The 13,989-nt window shown below is 36.2% G+C and overlaps 1 protein-coding gene across 4 annotated transcripts in view; it reads right to left on the bottom strand.

The window, feature by feature from the left end:
* LOC127625314 (rap1 GTPase-activating protein 2-like) overlaps positions 1-13,989 on the bottom strand; it is a 73,354-nt gene that overhangs the window by 42,090 nt on the left and 17,275 nt on the right. Inside the window, exon 1 of one of the 4 annotated variants that reach the window (XM_052100538.1) lies at positions 12,342-12,383. The exons of the other annotated variants lie outside the window; for them this stretch is intronic. Coding sequence (XP_051956498.1) covers positions 12,342-12,358 — 17 coding nt within the window. The 5' untranslated portion in view covers positions 12,359-12,383. Of the gene's footprint in view, positions 1-12,341; positions 12,384-13,989 lie in introns of those variants that run through there. 4 annotated transcript variants of the gene reach the window in all.

Here is a 13,989-nt window from a genome sequence, read left to right as displayed (position 1 = left end):
AATGGCATCCTGTTCCTTATCATAGCTGCAGAGAGTGGCTGGAACCAAGAGGCTCTGCTGGCCAGCTTTTTGTCAGGACTCTCAGATGAGATCTTGGATGAGCTCTCTACACGGGAACCAGCCGGGAATCTTGAGACCCTCATCAAGCTATCCATTCGCCTGGATAACCGTCTTCGAGAGAAGTTGCTCAACCACAGGGCAGCCAGACCCATCTATCAAAACCCTATCCTTGACTCGCCCTCTGCCCAATAACCCCCTGAGCCTATGCAGTTAGGCCGAGCCAGGATCACCCCAAGAGAACGAGATCGGCGCATGCTGGAGCTGCGGCAAACCCGACCACTTACAATGACTTGTCCTGAGCTCCAGGGAAACACTCAACCGTGCAGGTCAGGGAGGACTGTAACGGGGGCTGCCCTCACCTCACTACCCTTTAACTCTGGTCTTTCGGCCGAAAGGAATTATGATGTGGGGGACCGGGAACTGTTGGCAGTAAAACTAGGACTGGAGGAGTGGAGACATTGGCTTGAGGGTACGACTCATCCTTTTCAAGTTCTTATGGACCACAAGAACCTTGAGTACATACAACAAGCTAAGCATCTGAATCCCTGTCAGGCTAGGCCTAAATGGTCAAATACACTTTATAATTGTATAGTTTATAATAAGTCTTGATGAGGATTTAATGTAAACGCAGTCGTTTATGTCTAAAGTGAACTTAAACAGTGGGACAAAAAGCGTATTTGCATCAAAATGTTGGACTTTAAGTTATGTATCCGAATTGAGCACTGTCTAGTAGGCTATGTCATAAAAAGGCTATTAATCAAACAACAGCAACAAGGAAATGAGAAAACAACTCACTATATTTGGCTGAATAACTAGAGTAGCTTTAAAAGTATTCATGTAATAGAATAAAAATGTGACATTTTTTATAATATTTGTAAAAAAAAATTGGTAATTTTTTTATAATACTGAACCCTGATGTAGAGAGTGTGTTAATTGATATAATAAATTACCAGGAAAGTAGAGATGATAAAAAAAATGAATAATTATGCTTAGTCTTTATAAAGATAGAAAAGTATCAACATTTGCAGAGCAATACTTCAGCAGAACATTCCAATTAAATATTGATCTGTTTCTCACCACAGCTATCATATCGCTTCTGAACCCATGGATTAAACCACTGGAGGCACATGGATTAGACTACTTCTATGTTGATTTATGTGATTTGTGGAGCTTCAATATTTTAGCACTGATTCACTTTCATTGTATGGACCAAAAGAGCTGAGATATACTTCTAAAAATCTTAATTTGTGTTTTGCAGAAGAAAGAAAGTCATACACATCCAGGATGGCATGCTGGTGAGTAAATGATGAGATAATTTTCATTTTTGGGTGAATTATTCCTTTTTAAGAGGGATGTAGCCCCTGTACCAAACAACTTTTCCCATATCTGCTCTACCTCCTCTATTGTGCAGGACATTACATGCCAAGTGATCCTGCTTATTTAGCATTTTTTGCATTCCTTGCATTGTTTGAACATGTTTTATGCACAACAATAACACTCTGTCGGCATTAAGGGAAATTTAGACCATACACATAAACTGATTTTAATGTAATTGTTTCATACATTACAATTTAAAATGGTGATAAGTGTATTGAAAATAACTTTACAATCTTTTCAATTCTGTTATCATGTCTCCCTTTTATTTTTTGGAATCTATTCATGTAGTGTTTATCATAGATAAGTGATTTATTTTAAAAGTTGGCATACAGTGTTCATTATAAAGGGGCATAGATTTTGCAACTCGGTACTCAATACTCTTTACTCATGAGTACTTTTAAATGAGCTACAATTTTACTCTTACTTGAGTAGTTTTTAGGACAGCTACTTTTACTATACTCACACTAAATCTTTTGGGAAGTAACAGTAATCATACTCAGTAATCATACTTGAGTATGATTTTTCAGTACTCTTTCCACTGATATATATATATGTATGTGTATATATATATATATATATATACACATACATACATATACAGACTGTGTGTATATACTGTATACAGTATGCATATAGGGCAGTATTAATGCAAGGGCCTACCGGGGCCCCGAACTCCCAAGAGTCCCCGCCGCAGTATTTTCCCGTCGACATTCTTGGGAGGGCGCGTATGTAAACGCATTCTGCGACACTGGCTGTGTCTCGTTTCAAAGGCTGCGTGCTAGGTAGGATGAGTCCTTTGAAGGCTGTAGTATACCGAGCATCCTACTTTAAACAAATCTTGTTTAAATGAGACGGCCTTCGTAGGACAAATGGAAACGGAACGTATCATGGTTGCTATGACTGCACGCCACTCTAACAAGCACGAGCGCTTTGAGTGACAAGGGAACAAAGTCCCTTTATAAGGGAATGTATGAGGTACATTTTAGGAGAGTTATAATGATATAGTGAGAAAAGAAAATAGATTTTACAGGTGTACTTTATTTTAATTATATGTTAATATAATTATACATATTACATACAGTGGATATAAAAAGTCTACATGCCCCTGTTAAAATGCCAGGTTTTTGTGATGTAAAACAATGAGACAAAGATAAATCATGTCAGAACTTTTTCCACTTTTAATGTGACCTATAATGTGAACAATTCAATTGAAAAACAAACTGAAATCTTTGTGGGGGAAAAATGAAAATGAAAAACCTTACAATAACCTGGTTGCATAAGTGTGCACACCCTCTTATAACTGGGGATGGAGCTGTGATCAGAAATAACCAATCATATTCATGTTAAATAGAAGTCATTACACACCTGCCATCATTTAAAGTGACTCATTAACTCATCTTCATAACATAAAGTGATTAATCACAAATAAAGTTCAGCTGTTCTAGTAGGATTTTCCTGACATTTTCTTAGTTGCATCTCAGAGCAAAAGTCAAGGTTCCCAGAGAGCTTCCAAAGCATCAGAGGGATCTCATTGTTGAAAAATATCAGTCAGGAGAAGGGTACAAAAGAATTTCCAACTGGACGTCCCTCCAAAATTGATGAAAAGACAAGAAGAAAACTGGTCAGGGAGGCTTTCAAGTGGCCTACAGCATCATTAAAGGAACTGCAGGAATTTCTGGCAAGTACTGGCTGTGTGCTACATGTGACAACAATCTCCTGTATTCTTCATATGAATGGGCTATGTGGTAGGGTGGCAAGACGGAAGCCTTTTCTTACAAAGAAAAACATCCAAGTCCAGCTGACGTTTGCAAAAACAAACATCAAGTCTCCCAAAAGCACGTGGGAAAATGTGTTATGGTCTGATGAAACCAAGGTTGAACTTTTTGGCCATAATTCCAAAAGGTATGTTTGGCACAAAAACAACACTGCACATCACCCAAAGAACACCATACCCACAGTGAAGAATGGTGGTGGCAGCATCATGCTTTGGGGCTGTTTTTCTTCAGCTGGAACCGGGGCCTTAGTCAGGGTGGAGGGAATTATGAACAGTTAAATACCAGGCAATTTTGGCACAAAACCTTTAGGCGTCTGTTAGAAAGCTGAAGATGAAGTTCACCTTTCAGCACGACAAGGACCCAAAGCACACATCCAAATCCACAAAAGCATGGCTTCACCAAAAGAACATTAACGATTATTAATTAACATAGAACAATTAATCCAATTGAACATCTGTGGGGTGATCTGAAGAGGGATGTGCACAGGAGATGTCCTCGCAATCTGACAGATTTGGAGTGCTTTTGCAAAGAAGAGTGAGCAAATATCGCCATGTGAAGATGTGCCATGCTAATAGACTCCTACCCAAAAAGACTGAGTGCTGTAATAAAATCAAAAGGTGCTTCAACAAAGTATTAGTTTAAGGGTGTGCACACTTATGCAACCAGGTTATTGTGAGTTTTTTTTCCTCAAAGATTTCAGTTTGTTTTTCAATTGAATTGTTCATGTTATAGGTCACATTAAAGGTGGAAAAAGTTATGACATGATTTATCTTTGTCTCATTCATTAACATCACAAGAACCTGGCATTTTAAAAGGGGTGTGTAGACTTTTTATATCCACTGTACTCTGCACCCATCTACTGAGGTACTTCAACTTGGGAATTAAACAAGGGAATCATATTTAAGGGCAAATTGGCATAATTTTTTTTTAGACATTTCCGTTGAAGCAAAGAATTGTTTCAAGAATTTTGGATCAGCATATAAATGTTCTGCCCCTTACTGAAACTGAAAATACGATTGGTTAGTAAACATCCAATCATGTTTTAAATTAAGGTTCTGATTGGTGGATCAGCTTAGTTGGACTGTCTGTCTTGCCCGTACCATCAGTTGTGCTCCCAATTTCCACAGCTCTGTGCGCAGACAATCTCTATACACTTAAAAAAAAAAAAACATTAATAATTCGCTCAAGGGCGATGCGGCATCGCGTTCGAAGATTGAAAAAGTTCCGGGTCAGATGCCTACTCATTGTTCTGGCAGCCATACGTACCATCACTTATTTTAGGTAGGCATATGCAAAATCCTAAGAAAGATAGGAGGGCATACGGCTTATACCTGCGTATGCCCTAGACTACACTATTGAAAAGAAACCAAGGGAGAAAAAGCACCAGGTTTCGAAACAAATGCTGCAAACGAGACGGGTGTGAAAACGCCCTCACAAAGCGAATAAAAGGGCAGGGTACTGATACAGATTTACCCATTAGATACCGATTCACAACCTCTCGATTTGATTTCGATTAGATCCAATTCAGTATCTACTCAATTGGGTTTATATAAGTTATAATGTCCCTTTTGCATACATATAAAATAAATTATCTCCCAGCTAATGCTGTTAATTGTACAGGGGACCTGTTTTAACTACATTAGGAAAATATTAATTATACTTTACATTTTAGTACTTTTTTATTATTTTCGTCACATTTAGGCTTTTTGAAAATGAACAAATAAATGTATTCAATCAATAAATAAGATATGATATTTCATATTTTATTTTTGTTACATATGTATTGCTAAATAAAGCTGATTCTGATTCTAAATTGCATAATTTGTATTATTTACAGGTATATACATTGATTTGTTGAACACGTGCTAAAACCAGTACTGCCTCTTCAGCAAAAAACTGTATTTCTGTAAACAGTGCCTTTAGATGAGCACCAGTTAACTAGAGAGGACTAGAATGACTTTACCTCATCTGTGCGATGCATGATTAGAATTAAAAAAAATTTTTTTATGATCAACAATTTACTGTACAGAACAGAAAGGGTATTAAAAGAGACAGTTTTCAATGACAAATGGGTTGCGTGGATCTCGTCTTTGGACACACGTTACACGGAACAACTTTTACTCTCAACACACTGTGAAAGGATCTCGCTGCTGAACACTTCACAACTAAATTACACAATTACTGGTGAGTGAAATGTAAACATTTACCATCCAGTTACCAAATATATGAATTTTAGTCACATAGCACAAAATTTGGTTGCAACTGCGAGTGACTTCCTTTCATTGTAGTAGAGGGTTGCGCATTGATTGAAAGATCAATCTTGGGATTTTAGAATTGATATTGATATGATCGCGATAAATCAGAAAACAATATTTTTACCCACCACTAGTGAGTAATAAAGTAACTTTACCTTGTGAAAGTGTGCAATTGTGTATTTATTCCCTCGAGGCTTGCAGTAGAACACGTATGTAGAAATTACCATCAGTAAAATCAGACTGTTGTGTTTCCACTTTCTGATGTAATTTTAGTGTAGGACAAAAAAGCAGGAGCATACAATCAGTATATAAGCATACAATCAGTGTTTTTGATGATATGCAAATGAAATGCGATGGAATTGTTCAGATCAGCTGGATGTCTTATCAGTTCTTCAGTAAAAGAAGAAGCTCATTGGTCACTTGACGACCTCCCATTGACCAAAGCTAATGCGCCAGCTTATAAGAATGTTCCGGGGTCAATACAAGTTAAGCTCAATTGAAAGCATTTGTTACATAATGTTGATTACCACAAAAAATTTATTTAGACTTTATTTATTTCGAGGTTACAGTGAGGCACTTGCAATGGAATTGAATGTGGCCAATTTTTGGAGGGTTATGTATTATTTGAGCTGTAAAATTGTTTACATTGTTGTTTTTAAAGTCATTTTAGAGTTTGTTGACATTACATCGTCATGGCCACAACGTTGTAAAATTGCTATAACTTAACACAGAAAAGGTTAGTAAGTGATTTTTACAGTAAAATCTAGTTTAAATGCATAATGTTTACATCTTGTGACTATAATTTTGAAACTTTCAGAAATAGGCCCCCATTCATTTACATTGTAAGTGCCTCAATTTAACAAAGATTTTTGCTTTTTTTTTTAAAGAAAAGGATGGACGTGTAAAACAATTTTTTGTTGTTGTTGTAATCAATATTATGCCACAATATTATGCTTAACTTGTATTGAACCTTGAATATTCCTTTAAAGGTGCTGTGAGCAATTTTAGCCGTTCTAGAATTTCCACAAGCTGAGCCATTAACTTAGCCACGCCCACTCTTTTCAAAATCTGCACTCCAAAGATACAAAATTAGCTTTATTAAGACCGACACAGAGCAAAAGCAGTTGTTAAAAACAACAGCAGAAAAATAGCCCCATCAAATGACAACTGTTTAAAAAATTAACTACAGCACTATGAGAACGTGCAAAATGATTGACAGGCAGAAACCGTCAGAGACCGCGGCCTGCAGCCACATATTTGTTTGCTGTTTAGAGAGCTTAAAGCTATGGAAGAAAAGTCACGTACAGCAACTTTAAGTGTCCATTTACTCATGTGCAATCTGCAGCCAAAAGCCATTTACACATCTGCCCAAAGAAAGGTGTACCTATTCATTCTTTTGTCTGTATTCTGCACATTAACACTCTTTTATAAACTCATCTCTGCAGTAGTATCAGTGTCACCATAAATTACAATAACAGTGTAATCAGCACATATCATGACCACATATAGCGTGTTAGTACATTAGTGCTATGAATGCAAAAGGTAAACATTACAAATTAACATTATCTACCTCATATATACAGTATTACTATAAATAATTGTTGATTAGTTAATACAATTTTTACTGATCTCATGTGAATTCTACTCAAAATGAGGCATGAAGTAATTTATAACATTTTAATATCATATTAGTTGATGTTTTACATTCAGGGCCCTATTTTAAGAGTGCTAGTGCTAAGCACAGTGCTATGCTTTAAGTCATACGGTATGTGCAAAGTCAATGGGCATAGCCATGAAGTTTTGGTATTTTTGTGCAAGTATGAGCTAAGGCTAGACACAAGTGGGTTTGGTGAAATTGTGTGTGCAAGCTCTAATGGGCTGGGTCAAGTGCAGTTTAATTTGGAGGTTCGTCTTCCTAATATCTAGTCCATTCCTTCAAGCACTAGCAATATAAACAAAGACAGCACATTCTTAAGAAGTTTATAGTGTAAATCAACTGTATGCAATGAATTATAAGAATAAAAACAAGGACTTATGTTCTTTAGTGCATTAACTGTGTGCTTGCTGAATGTCAGGCATATTTCTGTGACACATTCCTTTTATACGCTTAGAAATTTTTATTCTCGTTAGGATTTGGATGTACGCTCTGTTATAGAGAATAAATGTATTAATTATGGTTTTAATCTACAGACTCACAATCATGGCTATAGTATTAACAGTATTATTGTATGACTTTATTGGCACCTGTTAATGGAATCTCCAAACTGCAACTGATTACCATTGAACAATCCCATTGAAAACCTCTGGAATGTGATCAAGGAAGATGGATGACCTCAAGCCATCAAACAAAGCCAAGCTGCTCTAATTATCGCACCAGGAGTGGCATAAAATCACCCAACAGCAAGGTGAAAGACTGGTGAAGAGCATGCTAAGATGCATGAAAGCTGTGATTGAAAATAAGGGTTACTCCACCATATATTGAAGTCTTTCTAAGTTAAAACATTAGTATTGTGTTGTTTAAATATTAATATGAACTTGTTTTCTTTGCATTCGAGGTCTGAAAACACTTAATCTTTTTGTTATTTTGACCATTTGTCCTTTTCTGCAAATAAATGCTCTAAATGTCAATATTTTTATTTGGAATCTGTGAGAAATGTTCTCAGTACTTTATAGAGTAGAATAAAAATGAGAATTTTACTCAATCACATTCCTATAAATAAATCTGATAAGTAAATCCAGATAAACTGTTAATTTTGCAGTGGTCTCTTAATTTTTTCCAGAGCGGTATTTAACATTTTTGAGCAGAGCGAAACTAGATTTAAATGTTTATTCATGTAGAAATGTCCATGACCTATTAGATTCCCAGTCTTTTCCAAGCATGGGGGAAAAAAACCATCATTTCAAAATGTCCTCGTATTCCTGAAGGAAAGGAGGTGGACATGAATATCTGATGTGTTTGCAATCATCTCAACTATGGGAAGTAAAAAAAAATATACAAAGCAAGAAAAAAATATACAAAGTGAAAGAGACAGATCAGTGAGATGAGACGTCAAAGGAGAAAGTCGGACAGTTTCAAGAGATCAGTAAGACGAGAGCGGATGAAAAACACAGAATGACAAATCAAGAGGTAAAAGAAGAGACAGAACATGGTTAAGCTTATTAAAAAAAGCCCATCATATCAGCACCCTATATTGGGGACCATCATCTAAAAGAAAACATTACACTGATCTTTCCAGAGAGTAAGTTTGGGTTAAGCTTAGTCTAATTGCTTTGCTGCTGTTATAACACAGTTTCACATTATGAGAATGAGATTTCTCAGCAGGAAAAGTCATTACAACTGTTCCTCTTTCGAATACAGATTGGCAATTGTTGCTGTCTTTAGCCTAACTGCCTCCAGCAGAAATAGGTTTCACTGTAATAGGGCCATGTGAATCTGTGGTGTGGAGGGAAAGGAACATTTGCACAATGTCTCAATGCTTGCAAACATACAGGCAGAATTAGTGACTGAGTTTTAAAAACCCATGAAATTGCTCAACAAGCGCAGTTTTCTTTTTGTGTTGAAATATTTCCTACTGAACCAAGAAGTTTTTCTTTTAAATACCCAACAGCCTATATTGTCACAGAACTATGATTTGCTACTTGTTCTGTTGCAGGTGGTACTAGGGGGAGGGGCATTATCTCTCTAGAGAGCATTTGATTAGACCAAAAATCTCTGCAGTTCAACATGAGTCATCAATCATTTCCATTATTTTTTCCAGAGGACAAAGACAGTAAAATTGTAAATGCTTATATATATATATATATGCTAGAAATGTAACATTTAGGAATACACTAATGGCTTCAAATCTAATACAGACTAAAAACCATAAAAATCCAATTATGATTCCATGGGCTTTAAAGGTGAATAAAAAGAAAGTGTATATCAGTATACTTATACTTATAAGTATAAGAATGATGCTATAAAAGTTCTAGCTTCCTGCTGTAAGCAGTGCAGTTGGTTAACTATTTTATTCCTACGAGAGGATCTCAGTCTTGAAGCTACACATTTATCTTTCATCAGCGGAGAGGGCTGCTCCTGTAGGGGATGACGGAGAGATGGACGGACAGAGGAGAAAAGGAGGAAAGAGCAGTGATGTGGAAGAGGCACTGTCTGCTGATGACAAGCAGTCACAAGATAAACTAGTGTACCAATTGCACTACAGAAAGGATAAACTCTGCTTAGATAGGGACCAAAATATTTTGAATGGAGGGGTCGTGGGTGTTGAAGTCATAAAAACAATGGTACTCTATAGTCCTGATTACAAATGTTAAATGCAATATATATATATATATATATATATATATATATATATATATATATATATATATATATATTATTTTTTAAATATATATATATTTTTTTATATATGTCAAGATCACACAGTGTAGCAACCAATAACCATCTTGTCACTCAGAGGTGTTTGTAGGGATAACTGACGCGTGGCTCCAAAACAAACGCACTTCAGTCAAGTACTGCATTTACACTCTTTATTGGGTTTCAGCTCGGATGCTCAAACAGATTGCCATCACCAGTTAGTATGTCCTCTTTTGTTCTTGACACGGTCAAAAATTGTTTGCTTCCCTCATTCATTACACCTGGTGTCTCTTACTCATTGGCTACCTTTATACCAAATGAAACCCATACTCCACCCAGTGTTCACCAGTGAAACTACAATAGACATTAAGTGAGCACAATGGCTCTTACACACAGTACGAGACAAACACTGTGTCTGTATTGCTAGCATTTCACCTGTTTCAGTCATCTTTCTTTCTTTTCAAAGAAAAGAAGAATATCATTTGAATTTCTTTCATCACTGATGTATCTGTAAAATGACATGACTGTGTCAGCATGGCTAGCAAAAAGAAAATACACAAAAATATTTACTGCCCTCAAGTTGTCCCTCATTGTTTTTTCCCCCCATGAGAATCTTAACACAAACTTCAAGAATCCTAACACTGCTCTTTTCCATACAAAAACATATAGTATGATAGAAGTAACAGCATATGGTTATGAACAACATAGGGTGAGTAAATGAGTGAGTAAAAGTAAATTTTCCATTTTTAGGTGAACTCCTCTAACTGGTAGCTCATTTTTTTCACAGACCTGACAAGGACATACTCAAAATAAAAGAGTCTATTATGAAAGAAGACACTTGTGAGATGGTGTACACAATTTAGAATTAATTGAAGACAAAGAAATTATTTAGAAAATCTTAAATTGATTGTAAATGTTTTACCTAATAATATTTGCATTAAAAATATATGACACTGTCTCTGCCACAACCTAAAAACTCAATGGAAGCCAGAAGTCACAGGTCTTATGGTCTAGTTCTAATCTGTGTGTGATAACACTCTACTATGTGTTTTACAGATCATTATCTAGACAATGTCAAGTGAATTTTCTAAAATAACATTACCTCATCCATCGTCAAAGAAGGCGACCCTGTACACAGGATAAGCGGTTGACGATGGATGGATGGATGGATGGGTGGATGGAACATTACCTCATTCATTCAATTCCTTTACAATATACACACTTCGCTCTTTATCTTATGCCTGATATGCTGAAAACAGCCCTGTTGATGTTTTCACATTCACAATAATGAATGACATACAAATCATGTACTTTAATGACATATTTTCCATTCAAAATGGCAAATTTCGCCAAATGGTGAATCTAGTTTGCACCCTTGGAAATTGCTGTCGGTTGGTACAACATTTCAGTCATAAAACAGTGGTCAAATATTGCTTATTTAGTTCGATTCTTACATCTCACATGACACAAACACTCTTAACCTAAACTGCTGATGCGTGGCACTGGAATGTAAATAATCCATGAGGTTTCCGCTTAGCGTTTTAAACTTGAGTCCCGCCTTCATCGATTTGATTGGATATTTCAAATGACACTGACGAGCATTGTTAGACTACAGAGCATGCTAAAAAAAAAAATTATTATTTTTTTTAAACCATTGTGTTATTCCTGCCACACCAAAGACAATTAGACAGTGGTGCATAATGGACTGCAGCAGAACACCAACAAGGATATCAATTATTGGGTTGGGGGGGTGGTAGGTCTACCCATATCTGGTTATTGGATGGGACTTGTCCCCCTCAATGTATATTATGTTTATGGCCCTGCTGTTACACAATCTGCTGTTACTGTAATATCATTAAAAAAAAAAGATATTTTTCAGAACAAGTGCATTTGAGCAACATATGAAATTTTGCCAAAATCTAGACCTTCAAAATCCAGAAAAAGATGCTACAATATCTCTTCTCCATTGCAAGGCTGAGAAAGCAGTTCCTGTTTTGGATTTGCAGAGAGCAGAGAGAATCAGAGCGTGTGACAAGCTTTGCGGCGGGTAACGGATTATACTTTCATCACTGGAAACCGAGATGAATGACACCCAAGGAAACGCAGCACACCAACAGCAATGAGCCACTTACTAAGACCTTAAAGTCAAACTGTCAGGATATTCTGTCAGTTTATGTAATACTTCCACAATCATTTGAAATGACTCACACAAAATATATCCTAAACTCCTCACTTTCAGTGAAACGCAAGCCAAACTCTAAAACAACATCACCCACAGTGCTTTGCAAAGACATTTCTACAGTACATTTCACAATTACAGTTTGAGTGACCACCATGTAATCCAGATTTTATTCATTAAGCCAGGGCAAAAAAGTCAATTAAATAATTTAGCATGGTTCTACACTTAAAATACAAACCTGAGAAATATTTTGTTATGCATTTTATTTGTAATATGCATGAAATGTGCATCAAAATACATAATCACAGATTTTGAAATAGTTAAATGTGAACTAAACTCACCAGAGTCTGCGAGGCATTTTTTTGATCTGAAGGTAACGTACAGGTCTCCTCTAGTTATTGAGTATCCAGTTCCTACCAACAGTTGAAATAATAGCCAGAGAGAGAAAAGTACATACACTGGCTACTGATTGCACAACCACACTCTTAGGGTTTGTATGCTCCACAAGTATATAGCATTTCAATTCAGAGAGAGAGAGAGAGAGAGAGAGAGAGAGAGAGAGAGAGAGAGAGAGAGAGAGAGAGAGAAGAGAAAGAGAGAGAGAGAAGGGGGGTTGAAATCCTCACAGACACCCTAGTAGCCCTGTCTACTTTGTTCACTTTGATTATGCGACACACACACACACACACACACACACACCACACACACCACACACAGATATGTCAGCAGGTTCAGAGAACGAGGCAACAGCAATAAATTGACTGATGTCTATAACACACATTACACAAACCATTGTACACTTCTGAATAAATTATAGGCATCAAAGGTTGATTATTTTGCATACTTTAATATTTAAAGGGACAGATCACCCAAAAATGAAAATTCTGTTGTCATTTACTCTCCCTCATGTCATTCACAACTCCAAACTAGTACATTCTTTATTTTGTGGAACACAAGAGAAGTGATTTGTAGAATATGGATGCTGCTTTTTTTTTCCATACATTGTGAATGGTGACTGTCAGTGGAGGCTGCCTGTCCTTAAAGGAATGTTGCGGGATTAATACAAGTTAAGCTCAACAGACAGCATTTGTGGATTCAAGTTTATTACTACAAAACATTTTGACTTGCCCCTCATTTTCTTTAAAAAAAAAAAAAAGAAGCAAAAATCGAGTTTACAGTGAGAAGTATTTCTCTTCAGTGTTTTACACCCTGTTCAGCTGAAAACAATTATTTTTACATATGGCTTCTGGTGACCTCTCCTGGATATAAATGGATACCACACTTGTTGATATGCTCTGAAACACCTACCACTTTTGCCTCTGGAGGCAGTGTTTTCAAATTCAGTCTACGTATACCGAATTTTATGTGAGATCAAGTGAATGGGGGTCAATCCTTAAACATTACAATACTCACTGTTTCAAAAGTATAGCCACAAGACATAAAGGATGTGTGTGTAAACATGATTTTAGTGTGATAAAATCACATATTAACCTTTTCTGTGTAAAGTTATAGCCAATTTTACAACTTTGTTCCATATTGATGTAATGTCAGCCAACCCTAAACCCTAAAATGACTGTAAAAATGACTATTTAAACAACTTTACAGCTCAAATAATACACAAGTTTTAACAGAAGAATTAATGAGGTTTTATAAAATTACAAGCTTCACATTTGTGTTTAAACGCTCTAAAAATTGGCTACATTCATTTTCATTGTAAGTGCCTCACTGTAACCTTGATTTTCACTTTTTTTTTAAATAAAAGGAGGTACGAGTCAAAATGTATTTTTGTGGTAGTCAACATTATGCCACAAATGCTGTTGATTGAGCTTACCTTGTATTGAACCCGGAACATTCCTTTAACACATGCCCGGTTCCAGATCAAAATCACTGAGGGGGATCTGTATAAAGTGGAGATGTATCGTAATTACACATTTTTATAATGTATTAAATCATGTTTAAATGCTACTAAACTACATAAAGGAAAGGTAT

The sequence above is a fragment of the Xyrauchen texanus genome, chromosome 31, assembly GCF_025860055.1.
Source record: "Xyrauchen texanus isolate HMW12.3.18 chromosome 31, RBS_HiC_50CHRs, whole genome shotgun sequence".
In the NCBI taxonomy this organism is placed as follows: Eukaryota; Metazoa; Chordata; class Actinopteri; order Cypriniformes; family Catostomidae; genus Xyrauchen; species Xyrauchen texanus.
The sequence above is the reverse complement of the archived record's forward strand: the minus strand, read 5'-3'. Positions and strand labels throughout refer to the sequence as shown.